The sequence below is a fragment of the Pimephales promelas genome, chromosome 5 (genome assembly GCF_988280905.1).
Source record: "Pimephales promelas chromosome 5, fPimPro1.hap1.1, whole genome shotgun sequence".
Classification (NCBI taxonomy): Eukaryota; Metazoa; Chordata; class Actinopteri; order Cypriniformes; family Leuciscidae; genus Pimephales; species Pimephales promelas.
The window spans coordinates 6,934,443-6,951,916 of record NC_142773.1 but is presented as its reverse complement, the minus strand read 5'-3'; the positions used below and the strand labels follow the sequence as shown (position 1 = coordinate 6,951,916).

The following is a 17,474-nucleotide window of genomic DNA, read 5'->3' as shown; positions in this document are numbered from 1 at the left end:
TGTAACATAATTGTGACTAGTCGAAATGACAGAGTATGGCAAGCCGTTTTAACATTTAATCATAAAAGGGCCAAAGCCTTCGGCACCGCTACCCGGGTGCCTTTAGGTAACTAAAGGAACCGGGGTTGCGGTGCCACCGGCTTGGGCCCGCCATCGCTGCTCGCAGCTATATTTTTTTATTATTTTTATGTAAAATCCAATAAATTATTGCTGTCTGCACAGTAAACATTATGTTTGAATAAATGCAATATAGACAGATATTGCGATATAGAGATATAGATATGATTTCACCACCATTTCGCCTTATAAGGAGCAAAATCCTGCATAAATGAGTTACTTTAATAAGCAAAGATTTTCAGTTCCTGTCATATTTGTATATAGAAATCACTGCAAGCACTGCAGCTCCGTATGTTATATATGGTATAGGTTAATGAGGATGAGTTTAGATAAACGTTGAGTATTTTATCAATGTAAACATAAATCCAATCAGTCAACTATAAAACTGCATGAACTCACATTGTAGAGGACTGCAGTCCATCCCTCCATGGTAATGCACTGAAATACCGTTAGTACTGCAAACAAGATGTTATCAAACTGAGTGATGCCATCATTGGGCCCAATCCATGAGCCAATGCAGGTGTATTTATCAGGGCACTTCCTCACTCCACACGCAAAGTCCACCTCAGAAGAGTCCACGGTCTCATTATCTGAAAGAATAGTGAGGGGAACATTCAATGATGCATTCAGTGACTACACAGATATAGCAAATCTAAAGATTGCAGAAACGTGGCCCTGTAGTCTTTTTGATAAACAACAGTATGTTTTTTTTTCAAACAAACATTAGCTGAACACAATATATGCTCACTTTGTTTGCTTTCCAGTTCAAAATAAATACGTTTACTGTACATTCAAATCACTAACGCAGACTTTAAAGTTAGAGCTTTAGAATTGTGCAAATCATTGCTGTGTCCATCAGGATGGGAAAAATAGGCATAAAGCTTACCCATTTACCCAAATTATTATATGCATGTTTAACCAAAGCTAGTTTGGGTGGGTTTGTTCCATCCCCAATGTCACTTCCATTCCCAATGTTTCTTTTACGGTCCTGATGAGAACATCAATCTCTTTGGCTGTGAACGGATTGTGAAGCTCGTCGGTAAATGCGCCGTTATAATAGAATTGCGCCATGGAACAATGGCACGCTCTGAATGTGATATGATGTTATTATTGGGTTGTTTCCCGTTATGCCCAAACCACACCTATGAACAATGAAGCTACTTCAGACCAACCCCTTTTAGATTTGAGTCATTTATCCCGCCAGTTATATAGCAATAGTGCCGAGATCCGCCTACAAAGTTACTTGCGCTTCGCGCTTCATAGTTGCGTTTCAGATCATTAAAATAGGGCCCTAAAACTATTGGATCTGCCCAGAGTCACTCTGGATCTGCATAACCAATCATCGCTAATGTTTGGTCATGATGTATGACTACTCAAACTAGCGCACTCCCTCTGTGCAGCATTCTCAGCCACTCCCTCTCTTCGCTGATTGGACCGGTAAAAAATTGACCGGAGAAAACCAAAGAATATACCACAATCCCAGACGTAGTCGTAAAGGAAAATGAAAAATTGAGCGGAAGTACGTAGGAGGGCGGAGCCAGGCTTGCATCCTAGTGAAACAGCCCTTAAAGTCCCCGTGAAATCAAAATTGAACCTATTTACTTTGTTAGCGTATATTACTAGTCTTGTGGTGAACAATTAATCTGTGCAAGTGAATATATATAAAAAAAATGTTTTACCTTAGCAATCTTTAATCAAAATCTGTAAAGTTACTTCCGGTCTGGAACGGTTTCTTTTTCTGATGACGTAGGTTTCACAGTTTGGGTGGGGAAACGCTTAACCACTCCCCTAAAACTGTAGTTTGCTATGAGAGAGAGATGGAGAGGAGGAGCGCTAGAGTAAAACCCTGCCCTCTTTTCAATATTCCGTTTCACTTGGAAATACGTCACAGCACTGGAGAAAAATCGTTTGCAACTTTCGGTTCACGGGGACTTTAATAGATGAGTTCTTTTGAGGCTTCTATACAAGAATCCTCCTCAGCATTAAAAGGTAGAATGAGACTGTCCAATGGCATGTGAAAGGGCAAAACCAAAAATGTTTCCGTCTCTTAGACACTAGCCATGTTTCCATCGACACGTTTTTTATCCGAATTAATTGATATCGAATGAAAAATACCTTATGGAAACCGTAAAATTCGATGAAATTTCATGAATATCGGCTTAAATGAAATACGTTCGGTCTCATCGGATTTTCTCTTGATCGATATACTGCTAATGCGATAAAAGCTGATGGAAACGTTATTTACCTAATAAATATTGCATTGCGATTAAGTTTTAGGCCCTTTTATGGTTGCAACACGCCAGAAGACGGGTTCATTTCCGGCCAGTCCAGCTTTGTTTGCGCACACATGGCGGATGTCAACAAAGACAGATGTAAGTGGACAAAGTAAGAAAATGCTTCAACCAAAGGGTTTCCGTGAACCACGATCTCCCAGAACTGATGTAGCGCTGTCGTTCCCACACCACAGTCACCTCCGCTGTCGTCGGGCATTTACGTGCATCGGCACCATCATAGCAATGTTTATAGCGTTGTTGTTTTCTTAGGTTAGTTTTGCTTGTTTTTACGTGGCTTGGTTGAATTGTAATGTATAATGTGGTCTGTTATTTCTTGTTCAGACCGCTGCGCTGCTAAGCATAACACCGTTGCCATGGACGCAGTTCAGAGACGGAACAGACTATTTTCTTTAGCAGAAGCAATACTCGTTTTTAAATCAATAAACTCGTTTTTAAGTCAATATGTTGTGTCAAATTATTGATTGATTTATTTATTTGGTTGATTTATATGTAATAAGAAGGATAATGTATAGCGAGGCGGTTGTTAGCCTGAACAACCGCCTCGCATACATTATCCCATCCATATCAGCTGGCACATAAGCATTATTAGGCTACAACTTGTGAAATATTGATCATTTGTTGGTAGATGGCGAACCGTTTTGTCTAACAAAACTTTGTTCGCAAAAGTTTGCTTGAATGTTGTTCGATTCAGTGCGAAAATTAATGGAAACACCGTAAAATCAATTCGATATACCAATTTGATCGCAAAACAGCAGGTGACGTCATTACGTACAGGTTTTTATTCGCTTTAAAGCCGTTGGATGGAAACACACTTTCACCAGCTTTATTCGCATGAGTTTTTTTAACCGGAACTTCAGAGTGGATGGAAAGTGGATGGAAACATGGCTAATGATCCCAAGCATATCTCAAATTCCACCAAGGAAACTTAATCTTTCCATAAAATCTTTGGATTAACTGACTTTATAATACAGTACAATGCAATCAGTTCAGTGCACATCCTGATTTTGCTGAGTTAAGCCTAGTTCACACTACATGATTTTAAAACGTCGGGCTGAACTGTGTGGTTCACACTACATGACTTGCTCTCAGTGAAATCAGGAGTGTTCAAGTTGTTGAGCTGTTCACACCACATGACACAACGTGATTGATCCACAACAGGAGGTAACACACTACACGAGTTGTACTGTCGACAAACCACATTTTGTTAAGAAAAATCACGCGATAAGACAAACCGGATATGACGCAAAACAGCACGCGCGCCAATACCCAGCGAAGAAGGCGAAGAACACAACAAGCGAATATGGACGTCAGACAGAAACTAGTGCTGCAAACTGTTTGCACAATGATTTGCTCTGAGAAAAAAATGCAAAAAAAGAAAAAATAAGATTTACCCGGTGACCTCAACTTTGCTTTGATTGGCTGTAGTGCGTAACATCACGTGAGGTTGAGTCATGCAACATCTCTGGATATCTAGCATGCTAGATATTTTTCTGGCGTCTGCAAGCGTCTTTGGTGCGTTGTTGGCTCTTTCACACTAACAGATTGGCGAGCATTTATCGCCCGCTTATCCCCCGAGGTTTGCACGCGATAACTCTCTGACCTGTCGGTGAGCTCAACGAATTGCAAATCAGGCTTAAAATCATGTAATGTGAACTAGGCTTTAGATGCGTTCCTGGTTCGACATATTTTTGTTGATCCTGTCTGAAAATTTAGACCGCATCCCTACCCCTAATCCTACCCCTACTCATAACTTATTCCTGGAATCAGAGGGAACCCAGACAGCAAACTGACATTGAATCAACGTGGAAACAACGTCTCTCATGACATCGAAACAACGTTGATTTTGCTCATCGAATTAACGTTGAGCCAACGTCAGACGTGGCATTCTTCAAAGCTAAATGAAAATCGAAAATTGGTTTGATTTCATAACGTTGAAACAACGTTGATTTTCCGTTAGTTTTGAAAAAATGACGCATCTGACGTTGGTTCAACGTTAATTCGATGAGCAAAACAATGTCGGTTCAACGTTGTTTCGATGCCATTTTTCCACGTTGATTCAATGTCAGTTTGCTATCTGGGAAAGGATAGGTGATTATCACTGATGTAGAAGCACCTAAACCTGCCTAAACGTGACATAAACTGTAAACTTGTCCCTTAAATCGGGTTGATTGGAATTTTGTTCCAGGATCAACAAAGATGTTGACCCAGGAACGTGTTTGACTTTGTAAAATCAGGTTCTATATTTGAGGTAACGCATTACAAGTAACGCAAGTTAATCAAAATGACTTTTATAAAGTAACTAGTAACTTTTAAATATCCAAGTAATGCAAGTTACTTTGCTTTCCCATGTACTTCCTAGGATGCTTAAAGTTGAGACTGCCTTCGAAGGAGCTTGATGACGTGGAAGCCTACAGTAGTTTTGCAGCCTTACTAGGACGCAGCTTTCCCATTGAGAAACACCTCAATTACAGTCAAACAGTATACTGTTAATCATGGCCTTGTTAGTCTCTGCTGGCATCTTTCTCCATTGAAGGCCTTTCAGAAATGTCTGAGTATTCTCACACAATAATATTGCTAATAAGATTAGATCTTGTCCTCATTCTGGTTCTTCTTTGGAGTGTGAAATAGATCTATGTCCTTATCTACTGCCTTCGATGTCACAGCTCAGGATAAATGCTAATGAAGGGCTTGGGATTGTAAGCATTCTGCTTGTGCCTTCAGCCAATCACAGTTGTCCTGATATAATTTTCCAGAGGCCCTTAACTCTTTCCCCTCCACTGACAGAAATTTCCGTAATTTATAAGACAAACTTCCAAATGTTGCTTTTTTTAAATTTACCCACATTCAAGTGGAGATAAAACAAATAATGCATTAACTAAAAAGCAAAATAATTAAAAGCAGAGGCTCTGTTTTTTTTTTTTTCATACATTGCATGTTCAGATATTCATACAAAAAATAAAACAAATGCAATTTTGTGAAAATCATCAAAAACGCTGGCTGTTAGATTTAGCTGAAGTCAGGTCATAAAGATTGGTTTAACAAGTTAAACACACATGAACCAAACTACAAAGTTGTAATTACAAGTGTGGAAACTAATATTTCATTGAGCCCTGAGATTCCCAGTTGGCGGCGTGTCGGTTAGAAAATATGGAAGATATTTATACTGCCCTACAAAGCAAAAAGGCAGTAACTGCAGTTTTGGTAAAGCATTAATTATTACAATTTTCATGACGTTCAAGGCATCCTTTGTTATGTGACAAAACATCTTATGTTAAATGTGTGTCGTTTTAGAGAAAAATGGTAGTCGTTTGTACAGTAACTGCAAAAAGCCCAAGCAAAAGTCATTTTTCTCAGTTCTGCGCTCTGCGTAGTTACTGCCTTTTTGCTTTGTAGGGCAGTATAAATCTACAATTTAAAACTCATCCAGATCCATAGAACCATTTATTTCTTTATTTTATTTTTTTAACCATCAATTTGATTTAGTGTTCATATTTCATTATCTTCTACTTCAGGTATGTAACTAAACTCTTCGAGGCTTATATCTCATGCACTGTGATGCTGCGTCATAATGACGGTCTCTGATGAGGACCCAGCCTTTTGTGTTTCTGTGTAAGGTTCAAGACTACCTTCAAGAAAGATCTTGCTGAACGGCAAGCTGACATGAACAATGAGTGGCTGAAACTGGCTTCAGCTCTTGAACCAGATTTTAAAGGGTTAGTTCACCCAAAAATTAGTCATTAATAAATAAAATACCAAGTCATTAATTACCTTCGTTCATCTTCGGAACACAAATGAAGATATTTTTTATTAAATTTGAGAGCTGTATAACCACCACATAGACTTCCGGGACTGGCTCTTGACGGCCCAGAAAGTCAATGAAGAAAATGTTTAAATATCCCATGTGACTACAGTGGCTCAACTATAAGTTTATCAAGCGACGAGAATACTTTTTGTGCGAAAAAGCAAACAAAAATAACGACTTTATTCGACTTTTCCTTTTCTTCCTTGTAGGCCTGAAACGAGACTTCCTTAGATTTCCACGACGCATGCGCGAGAATTGCGATCTCCTTACACTACTTCAGTTCAGTTCTCGCTCATGCGTCGTGGAAATCGTATGGAAGTCTCATTTCAGGCCAACAAGGAAAAAAAAGGAAAAGTTGAATAAAGTCGTTATTTTTGTTTGTTTTTTCGCACAAAAAGTATTCTCGTCGCTTGATAAACTTATAGTTGAGCCACTGTAGGCACATGGAATATTTAAACATTTTCTTCATTGACTTTCTGGGCCGTCAAGAGCCAGTCCCGGAAGTCTATGTGGTAGTTATACAGCTCTCAAATTTAATCAAAAATATCTTCATTTGTGTTCCGAAGATGAACGAAGGTCTTACGGGGTTGGTACAGCATGGGGGTTAGTAATTAATGACTTCATTTTCATTTTTGGGTGAACTAACCCTTTAAGGACTTGAAGTGCCTATCAATGCAAGAGAGGGAACAGGTATGGGCCAGCCTTGAGAATCCTCAACCAGGGCATAATATGAACTCTTTTGGGAATAAACATAACTTTCAACAGACTCAAATGATTGTATGTATGGCCGACTGCAGCATAAGCAAAATAAAAGCTCCGCTGGACTCGAGGATCACAGGTCTCTCTCATTAGCATTTGCTCCCACAGTTCTTGGCCCACCCTGCTTCATACCACCGTAAAACAAATAAAACTTGAACGCGTTTGCTCATCCATGAATATGATTTCTGCCTGAGTCTGTGGGATTTCTTTCCATCAGCTGTGGATGTGAAGACAACAATTCCCATGATTCCATGCTCATTCACGGTGACATCAAGCTACACTTTGGTTTTGAGTAAGCGACCCCTAGTCTTTAAGTGAACATAAATAGTTGAGAAAGAAAACGCTTGTGCACAGTTACATTATATTGGATCCATGCAGGTCTTAAAGTGGCAACAGCCTATAAATCCTTTCGCTGCCTTGTCATTAATGTTAATCAAACAACAAATGGCAAAGAGAAAATCACTCACTGCTCTTGACTGAATTCTTTTAAAAGCATTATATCTATATTTCATTTATACAGTGAAGGTCTTTAACTTCTTTATGTGTCTTTAACTACTATGTACTAACATTTAAATTAACCGTTTGATTCGATGAACTTATTGTAAACATCCATGTTTTTGATTTTTTTTTCTTTCTCCTGCTTGGTTCAGACTCAGGTCTTGTCCACAATAATGAGTTTTCGGTAACACTTTACAATACAGGTGCACTAATGTGCATTAATTCATCCTTAACTAATGCACAGATAATCATGAGTTAATGTATAACTAATGAAGAACTAAACCATTAATTGATGATTACTGCATCAGCAACTACGAAAGAGTCAATATGATTAATAGATTAAGTAATACATGAATTGCTATTAATTCAATGCATCATTGTGTATTAATTCCTTAATAACATATTTTCTTAACTAATAGTGTAAATTAATGTGTTAATTATCACAAGTAGTCAAAGCTATGCATTTCAACTTCCAGTTGTCTGCTTTAATTAATCATTAGCTAATGATTTGCAAAGGTATTATTATGCTATGACTTTACTTGATGGGGCACATCATTATTAACTAGTCATTTAGTAATTGTAGTAATTTGCACATGAATTTGCACTAACAATGAAGTAATTAATCATGTATTCATGCATATTAGTGTACCTGTCATATTACCTGGAAGTTGAAATACAAGGCTTTGGCTCATTCTGGTAATTAACACTATTAGTTAAAAAAATGAGTTATTATGGAATGAATCCACAATTACATATTGAATTAATAACAATTCATGAACTAATACATTAACCTTACAGACTCTTAATTAGTTCCTAATGTGGTAATCATTAATGAATAGCTTAGATAATCATTAGTTACAAATTAATTCAGTATTATCTGTGCATTAGTAAAGGCATGAATTAATGCTTATTAGTGCACACGTATTGTAAAGTGTTACCGAGTTTTCATTTGAAAACGCACCTTTTCTCTCCGTTTTGGCCTTCTGTTCACACTGAGACAGTTTTCCCTCCTGCGAAAATTGAGCTTTTTGAAAACGCAGAAAAAGTGGGCAAATTTGTAAATGCAATTTTCGTGTTGTGGTGTGGATTATGAAAACGGAGATATTTGAAAACGATAATGACGCATGTTTAGTCATATTTAACTGATATATATGTATATTTATATTGCTATTGTGCCTGTCATGTGCTATTTACTTTCACACTGATGTTACACTCTTCATATCACAGTTCTGCAAAGATGATTTAAATTTACTCACAAATTGCTGTCCTGCGGCAAAACTTGAGAGCAGTTCTAGCGTTTTAGACCAAACATATAATGGTGAGTGAGTGCGACCTGGACACATCAGTGAATGCTGAGATATTTTGCTAAATTAAATGATCCTGCCAGAAGAATAACATGAGAACTTTATGACGTCTGTTCCATCTGTATCATCTCACAGAGCTTTTATGAGGTTTTACGCATGCGCAGTAAGGTTGATGACAAGCTGCGTCCAAAATCGAATACTTCCCTACTATATAGTGCGAAAAACAGTACGCGAGCAGAGTAGTATGTCCGAAATCATAGAATGCGAAAAACAGTAGGCGAAAAGTACCCGGATGACCTACTACTTCCGGCGAGATTCTGAAGTGCGAATATGATGGACACTTTACTATCCCATGATGCTACGAGAGAGGAGTTGTTGTCATCATCTTTGAATATGGCGGTAACCCGAGACGTGGCTGTAACGGTAGGAGATAAACACAGACACACATGCGTATCTCTATTGATTTATTCATGTTTATTTAAAGGAGTAGTTCACTTTTGAAAAAACTTTTGCTGATAATTTACTCACCCCCATGTCATCCAAGATGTCCATGTCTTTCTTTCTTCAGTCGAAAAGAAATTAAGGTTTTTGATGAAAACATTCCAGGATTTTTCTCCATATAATGGACTTCAGTGGGAACCAAACGGTTCAAGGTCCAAAAGACAGTTTCAGTGCAAACTGTTCAAAGGGCTTTAAACGATTCCAGACGATGAATAAGGGCCTTATCAAGCGAAACGATCACTCTTTTTATAAATAAATAACAAAGTTTAAGTTTTATAAGCTCAAACGCTCGCCTTGCTCTGTTCTGTAACGCACTCCTGTTCGAACTCGTTCATCAAAATGAACAAATCTTTTTCCGAGTCATTTGGTTCATTCGGCGAAAGAACGAATTGATTCGGAAAAAGATTTGTTCATTTTGTTGAACGAGTCCGAACAGGAGAGTCACGAACGTGCACCACAGAACACACCAAGGCGAGCGTTTGATCTTATAAAACTTAAACTTTGTTATTTTTTTAAAAAAACGAGTGATCGTTTCGCTTGATAAGACCCTTATTTATCGTCTGGAATCGTTTAAAGCCCTTTGAACAAGTTTGCAGTTTGTACTGAAAGTTTCTTTTGGAACTTGAACCGTCTGGTTTCCACTGAAGTCCATTATATGGAGAAAAATCCTGGAACGTTTTCATCAAAAACCTTAATTTCTTTTCGACTGAAGAAAGAAAGACATGGACATCTTGGATGACATGGGGGTGAGTAAATTATCAGCAAAAGTTTTTTCAAAAGTGAACTAATCCTTTAATGACGGTAATATCACAAGCAAATAAATGGCTTTTCCTTGCCAAAAATCAACATGTGTGTTTGTGTGTGTGTTTTATGAGGTAAAATTTATTAGGTAAATAAATGTTATTTAATTCCACAAATTCCACAAAAGGCGTGATCTGCGAGCAGCTGACCGATGCCTCCACTTGATTGTCGGCTTGGACGACGTAAAAACGCAGATGAAAACAGAAAGCAGAACTAAAAACAGCGTGAAGCTGGTGCAGTCACTGGAATGGGCTCTTTAAATCTTTGCATTGTTGTGACAGCGTATGTGACGCGACAACAACATGGCGCATGTAGTACGTCCGAACTCATTCATACTACCCTCATACTCTATAGAACATACTTTTTTAATGGTCGCGAAGTACGTTCTTATTTAAATATAGTACCTACTCATAGTACGCGATTTCGAACGCAGCCACAGTGTACGTAGCCATCTTGCTTCGACCAAAGTTACTTGAACACACCCCAGATAGCAAACTGATATTGAATCAACGTGGAAATATGACATCGAAACAACGTTGATCTGACATTGTTTTGCTCATCGAATTAACGTTGAACCAACGTCAGACGCGTCATTCTTTCAAAACTAACGGAAAATCAACTTGAAATCAACGTTGTTTCAACATTATGAAAGCAAACCAATTTTCGATCTTCATTTAGCTTTGAAGAATGCTAAAAAGTCTTTAAAAGTCTGACGTTGGTTCAACGTTAATTCGATGAGCAAAATCAACGTTGTTTCAATGTCATGAGAGACGTCGTTTCCACGTTGATTCAATGTCAGTTTGCTGTCTGGGACTTCACATCGTGATTACCAATTACAAACTCCTAAAAACAAACTTCCCAGGAGGACCTGATCGCACCATTTAAAAACCTTTAAAAACCACCCAAGATCAATACATACTGTATGGCAGATGTATTGTGTTTGCCATATTACGACTTCACTTGAGTTAAATAGCAAAAAGATTCTCCATACCGAGTATATCTGGATACGGCAGGCAAGTGTGGTGTAATTTGCCACTGTAAAACTCCAGACCGATGATAGCGAACATCAGGATGGCAAAGAAGAGCAGAAGGCCGATTTGCAGAAGGGGAACCATGGCTTTCATAATGGACTTCAGAACTATCTGTAAACCTGGCGGAATCAAAATGGATTAGTGCAACGATCTTATTGTCAATAAGTGGTTTTACTTTTAATACCAACTAGTGTGTTTTATATGTGTTTATAGTAACAAGACGACATTGCTTTTGCCTAATCCTGCTCCTGGAGGGCCACTGTCCTACAGAGTTCAAGTCCAACTCCAACTAAACACACCTGAAACAGCTAATCAATGTACTAGGTATACTGGAAACTTCCAGACAGGTGTGCAGGAGCAGATTCAGCCTTGATTTTGATTGTTATATGTAGTGGGGAATGGGATGAGTAACTTACTGGGGATTCCCGAAACTAGTTTGAGGGGTCTTAACACACGCACAGCCCTAAGGGTTCTCAGATCCACAGGAATATTCATATGAGAGCCAGCAGTGGCCAGAATCCTGAGGAAAAAAGAAAAGGGGAAATAAGGCTTCATCAAAACAGTTAAATGTGTCCTAAATATAAAAAAAAATTACACAGAAATAAATGACATAATTTATGCAATAGTTTTCACATCTAACATTACGTTTGTCAAAACTGCATGCTTGATTTGACCTTAAATCATAAAACCCTTCAAGGTGATTTATTTATTTATTTACAGTATCAAATGTTGTGATTCTCTACAGTGATAATAGCAGTTCAGATGTAAAAATGGGGTTAAAGTACCCCAAAAAAAGTACTAGGTCAAGGTTAGGTTTAGGGGTTCAGGGTTACTAGTTATTGCCCAGTTATTTTAATTATGATAAGTACATATATGTACACGCGGAACAGACCTGTAAAATAAAGTGCTACCATATTAATATATATATAAACAAAATTTGATTTAATGAATAAGACTTTGCAATAAGGTTCGTCATTAGGTATAATTGGCATTCATTAACATGCATGTATTGCAACATGAATTAAACACTAAATTAGTAAATGCTGTGAAAATGCCTCACCAAATGCATTATGTTAATGAAGTAGGTGTGAACAACCTGACAAAAGAAATGGGAAGTGGGCACCAACTATGGCATGCGGTGGGAACATTGGTGAGAGCTGTTTTAGCAGTATGTGCACTTCCCAGAAATGTCACAGTGATAAATACATTTGACAAAAATATCTGTGAGCACTGAGACCATTGTTAATATTCAGGAGGAACTTAAAGTCATGAGCTCTAGGATAGATTTGAATAAGAGAATAATAATTACAGTATGGAAGAGGCAAGAGGAAAAAGCGAGCGTCAGAAAGAGAGCGAGCCATGGAGCGAGTGAGTGGGTGAGTGGATGAAAGCATTGCTCGGGGGTGTAAATGGTGTGAAAATTCAAGGTTGTGAATCTTTCTGTAGCCTCAAGAACTGCACCACGTCCGTACTATTATATACATCATGATTTGAATCAACAAATCCTTCATATCTGCCACAGGAACAGAGAGGAGCCTGTTTCATTATCCATTTTTATAAACAGCGGTTTCTTAGAAGAGCTTTCAATCTGTGATTCGAAAGAACTTATGTAATGCTTCCTGATCAATCAATGGAGAATTTACAGTAGGCTATATGTACTATGTTTAGAGCATTTGGGGAATTAAAAAAAATAGGAATAATTTGTGTCTTTAGATTTAACAACATTTCACAAATTTACTGTAGTGTATGAGAACGTCTTTAACGGAGGTTTTTTTTTTAAAACAATGTGTTACAACAAGCAAATATGTTTTGGGGCTTACATTTCTATCAATTAGTGTAACATGACCAAACACTATTAATTATTTCACAATTAGGCTTCTTTGTACCTGCCAGTGAAAAAGCTGAAATGCAAACATGAAATGAATATGGGCTCACCCACACATGAACACCTACACACAACACTGAACTGAGCTCTGAGAGGCAGTGAAGGGGGAGGGGATGGAGGAAGATGGAGGAATAACATTATCAACACTTAGTGGTGAATCATCAGCATATCTGCAGCAAATGCTTCATCTTTCACACACTATGAAAGAAAAGGCTTCATGCCGAGTCTATGCTGTGTTCTGAACATCTGATCGCACTATATGCTCACGCAACTTTGTTGTCCACATCCACAAGATACAGGGGAAGATGGGGAACCATAAAGGGTTACTGTAGTTCACCCAAACATGAAAATTCTGTCATCATTTACTCACCATCAAGTCATTACAAACCGTAACACTTTCGTTCATCTTCGAAACGCTAATGAAGACATTTTTAATCAAATCAGAGAGATTTATGTCCCTCCATTGACAATCCACGCAACTAACACTTTGACGCTTCAAGAAGTTCTAATCCATATGAACTGAGCGATTTAGTCAAAATATTTAGATACGATTGCTTTATATGATGAGCAGATTGAATTTAGGCTTTATTCACATATAAACATTGATCAACGGTCATAAACAGAAACCTGTTTGACAAGAACAAACCTAATTGGTTCTTGCAGAAGCTCAAACATGCTGCGTAACATGAGAATGAACCTGATTGGATCTGCAGAAGCTCAAACGTGATGCGTAACGCGAGAATGAACCTCATTGGTCCAAGCGCATGCTCAAACGTGATGCGTAACGCGAAAATGAACCTCATTGGTTCTTGCTGAAGCTCAAACGTGATGCGTAACACGAGAATGAACCTCATTGGTTCTTGCTGAAGCTCAAACGTGATGCGTAACGCGAGAATGAACCTCATTGGTTTTTGCTGAAGCTCAAACGTGCTGTGTTACAAGAGAATGAACCTCAATGGTTCAAGCGGATGCTCAAACGTGATGTGTAACACAAGAATGAACCTCACTGGTTCTTGCTGAAGCTCAATTGTGATGCGTAAAACGAGAAGGAACCTCATTGGTTCTTGCTGAAGCTCAAACGTGATGCGTAACACAAGAATGAACCTCATTGGTTCTTGCTGAAGCTCAAACGTGCTGCGTAACACGAGAATGAACCTCATTGGTTCTTGAAGCTCAAACATGCTTCGTAACACAAGAATGAACCTCATTGGTTCTTGAAGCTCAAACATGCTTCGTAACACAAGAATGAACCTCATTAGTTCTTGAAGCTCATACACGAGAATGAAGCTCATTGGTTCTTGAAGCTCATACACGAGAATGAAGCTCATTGGTTCTTGCTGAAGCTCAAACGTGATGAGTAACACGAGAATGAACCTCATTGGTTCTTGCTGAAGCTCAAACGTGATGAGTAACACAAGAATGAACCTCATTGGTTCTTGCTGAAGCTCAAACATGATGAGTAACACAAGAATGAACCTCATTGGTTCTTGCTGAAGCTCAAACATGATGAGTAACACAAGAATGAACCTCATTGGTTCTTGCTGAAGCTCAAACGTGCTGCGTAACACAAGAATGAACCTCATTGGTTCTTGCTGAAGCTCAAACGTGATGCGTAACACGGGAATGAACCTCATCGGCTCTTGCTGAAGCTCAAACGTGTTGCGTAACACGAGAATGAATCTCATTGGTTCTTGCTGAAGCTCAAAGGTGAGGCGTAACACGAGAAGGAACCTCATCGGCTCTTGCTGAAGCTCAAACGTGATGCGTAACGCGAGAATGAACCTCATTGGCTCTTGCTGAAGCTCAAACGTGATGCGTAACGCAAGAATGAACCTCATTGGTTCTTGCTGAAGCTCAAACGTGCTGCGTAACGCGAAAATGAACCTCATTGGTTCTTGCTGAAGCTCAAACGTGATGCGTAACACGAGAATGAACCTCATTGGTTCTTGCTGAAGCTCAAACGTGATGAGTAACACAAGAATGAACCTCATTGGTTCTTGCTGAAGCTCAAACATGATGAGTAACACAAGAATGAACCTCATTGGTTCTTGCTGAAGCTCAAACATGATGAGTAACACAAGAATGAACCTCATTGGTTCTTGCTGAAGCTCAAACGTGCTGCGTAACACAAGAATGAACCTCATTGGTTCTTGCTGAAGCTCAAACGTGATGCGTAACACGGGAATGAACCTCATCGGCTCTTGCTGAAGCTCAAACGTGTTGCGTAACACGAGAATGAATCTCATTGGTTCTTGCTGAAGCTCAAAGGTGAGGCGTAACACGAGAAGGAACCTCATCGGCTCTTGCTGAAGCTCAAACGTGATGCGTAACGCGAGAATGAACCTCATTGGCTCTTGCTGAAGCTCAAACGTGATGCGTAACGCAAGAATGAACCTCATTGGTTCTTGCTGAAGCTCAAACATGCTGCGTAACACGAGAATGAACCTCATTGGTTCTTGCTGAAGCTCAAACGTGATGCGTAACACGAGAATGAACCTCATTGGTTCTTGCTGAAGCTCAAACGTGATGCGTAACACGAGAATGAACCTCATTGGTTCTTGCTGAAGCTCAAACGTGATGAGTAACACAAGAATGAACCTCATTGGTTCTTGCTGAAGCTCAAACGTGATGCGTAACACGAGAATGAACCTCATTGGTTCTTGCTGAAGCTCAAACGTGATGCGTAACACGAGAATGAACCTCATTGGTTCTTGCTGAAGCTCAAACATGATGCGTAACACGAGAATGAACCTCATCGGCTCTTGCTGAAGCTCAAACGTGTTGCGTAACACGAGAATGAATCTCATTGGTTCTTGCTGAAGCTCAAAGGTGAGGCGTAACACGAGAAGGAACCTCATTGGTTCTTGCTGAAGCTCAAACGTGCTGCGTAACGCGAGAATGAACCTCATTGGTTCAAGCGGATGCTCAAACGTGATGCGTTACATGAGAATGAACCTCATTGGTTCTTGCTGAAGCTCAAACGTGCTGCGTAACGCGAGAATGAACCTCATTGGTTCTTGCTGAAGCTCAAACGTGCTGCGTAACGCGAGAATGAACCTCATTGGTTCAAGCAGATGCTCAAACGTGATGCGTAACACGAGAATGAACCTCATGGGTTCTTGCTGAAGCTCAAACGTGCGGCGTAACACGGGAATGAATCTTATTTGCTATTACTGAAGCTCAATCGAGCTGCGTAAAGGCCTGTTCACACCGGGACGAATTTCACGCGCGTTATTCTCTGACGTTTAACGCCTCGTGATTAAACAAAGGGCGCCAATATGAGTGTGCACACCGATGCGTAAAACGCCACGTGTAAAAGCGTCATTTAAAAAAAAAAAGCCTCGGATTCGGTTTTTTAGTTTGACGCACTGCGTCAAAAACTATCTGGCCACTGAGATTGGCTCTTCTGAAGTTACAGTAAAACACAACTTGGGGGCACTCAAACACAAAACGGTCTTGCCAAGGACACATATGCAACGGTGAAGAAGATCTACACCAAGTAGCGTCGCGAAATAAGACGAGAAAGATGCAAGGCAAGATGAATGTAGAGCTGCTGGTCTCGTTGGTGTCAGAACAAAAACTACATGAAAAACGCGACAGCGACTAAAACATCTTGATAAAAGAGAACTGTTATGGAGTGGTATTGCAGAGCAAATGGGCGCCATCTAATGTCAGGGGATGAATTTGCATGTTCACTCAGCTCATCGTCAGCGAAAATTGCTTGGGTGAGAACACAAAAAACACTTTGAAAAACGCTGACGAATAACGCACGCTTATATTCGTCCCAGTGTGTCTGGGCCTTAACACAGGAATGAACCTCATTGGTTCTTGCTGAAGCTCAAACGGCATCTTTATTTATATAGCGCTTTATACAATACAGATTGTTTCAAAGCAGCTTTACAGTGATAAATAATGCATATCGGTTGATGTTCAGCTGAAGTCAGTTGCTGCGTAACAAACAAGAATGAACCTTATTGTTTGTTGCGGATTGTTATCAGTGATGAAACTAATCAGCAACAAATTTTATTATTATTAATTAAATTATCACTGTGCTCAAATACCATCAGCCAGACGTCGCTTTACAGTAGAGAATAACCCATTGCTATGGAAAATAGTGGAGGACACATGTGAGCTACTGCGGGAGAGTACAGCAGTGAGCTGTCAGTTCAACATTATTATACTCATATTTGTTTTATCATGTCAAATGCAAAGTTTCTCCATATGTTCCCAGCAGACCTGTGAAGAAAAAAAATATCAAATTGGCTCTGTCCCAGCAGATTCACTCGCAGCTAATCATTAATTTCAGATGAAATGAAAGCCACAAGCAATGGCCTACTGGCCTTGTTTCAGTTCCCAGATGAGTGAAATGACACATGTAGTTTTCTTTTAAGTCTGACTTACTTTCACTGTTTTTAAAGAGGTCAGGTATGTTGGAGCCAAAAGTGTGTCAGATATGTAGCAGGGATAATCGGTCTGATTTCA

General features: G+C 39.2%; 2 protein-coding genes across 2 annotated transcripts in view; both read right to left on the bottom strand.

Annotated features, from left to right (window-relative positions):
• cacna1eb (calcium voltage-gated channel subunit alpha1 Eb) overlaps nt 1-17,474 on the bottom strand; it is a 128,118-nt gene that overhangs the window by 92,597 nt on the left and 18,047 nt on the right. Inside the window, exons 4-6 of the mRNA XM_089130865.1 lie at nt 11,524-11,627; nt 11,068-11,226; nt 517-707 (exon numbers count right to left, since the gene is read on the bottom strand). Coding sequence (XP_088986991.1) covers nt 517-707; nt 11,068-11,226; nt 11,524-11,627 — 454 coding nt within the window. The remainder of the gene's footprint in view (nt 1-516; nt 708-11,067; nt 11,227-11,523; nt 11,628-17,474) is intronic.
• On the bottom strand, nt 12,530-15,901 carry LOC148981333 (uncharacterized). Its single transcript, XM_089130716.1, has 3 exons — nt 15,081-15,901; nt 14,469-14,927; nt 12,530-12,620 (listed from the first exon to the last, which is right to left on the bottom strand). The coding sequence occupies exons 1-3, from the start codon at nt 15,899-15,901 to the stop codon at nt 12,530-12,532; spliced, it is 1,371 nt and encodes a 456-aa protein (XP_088986842.1).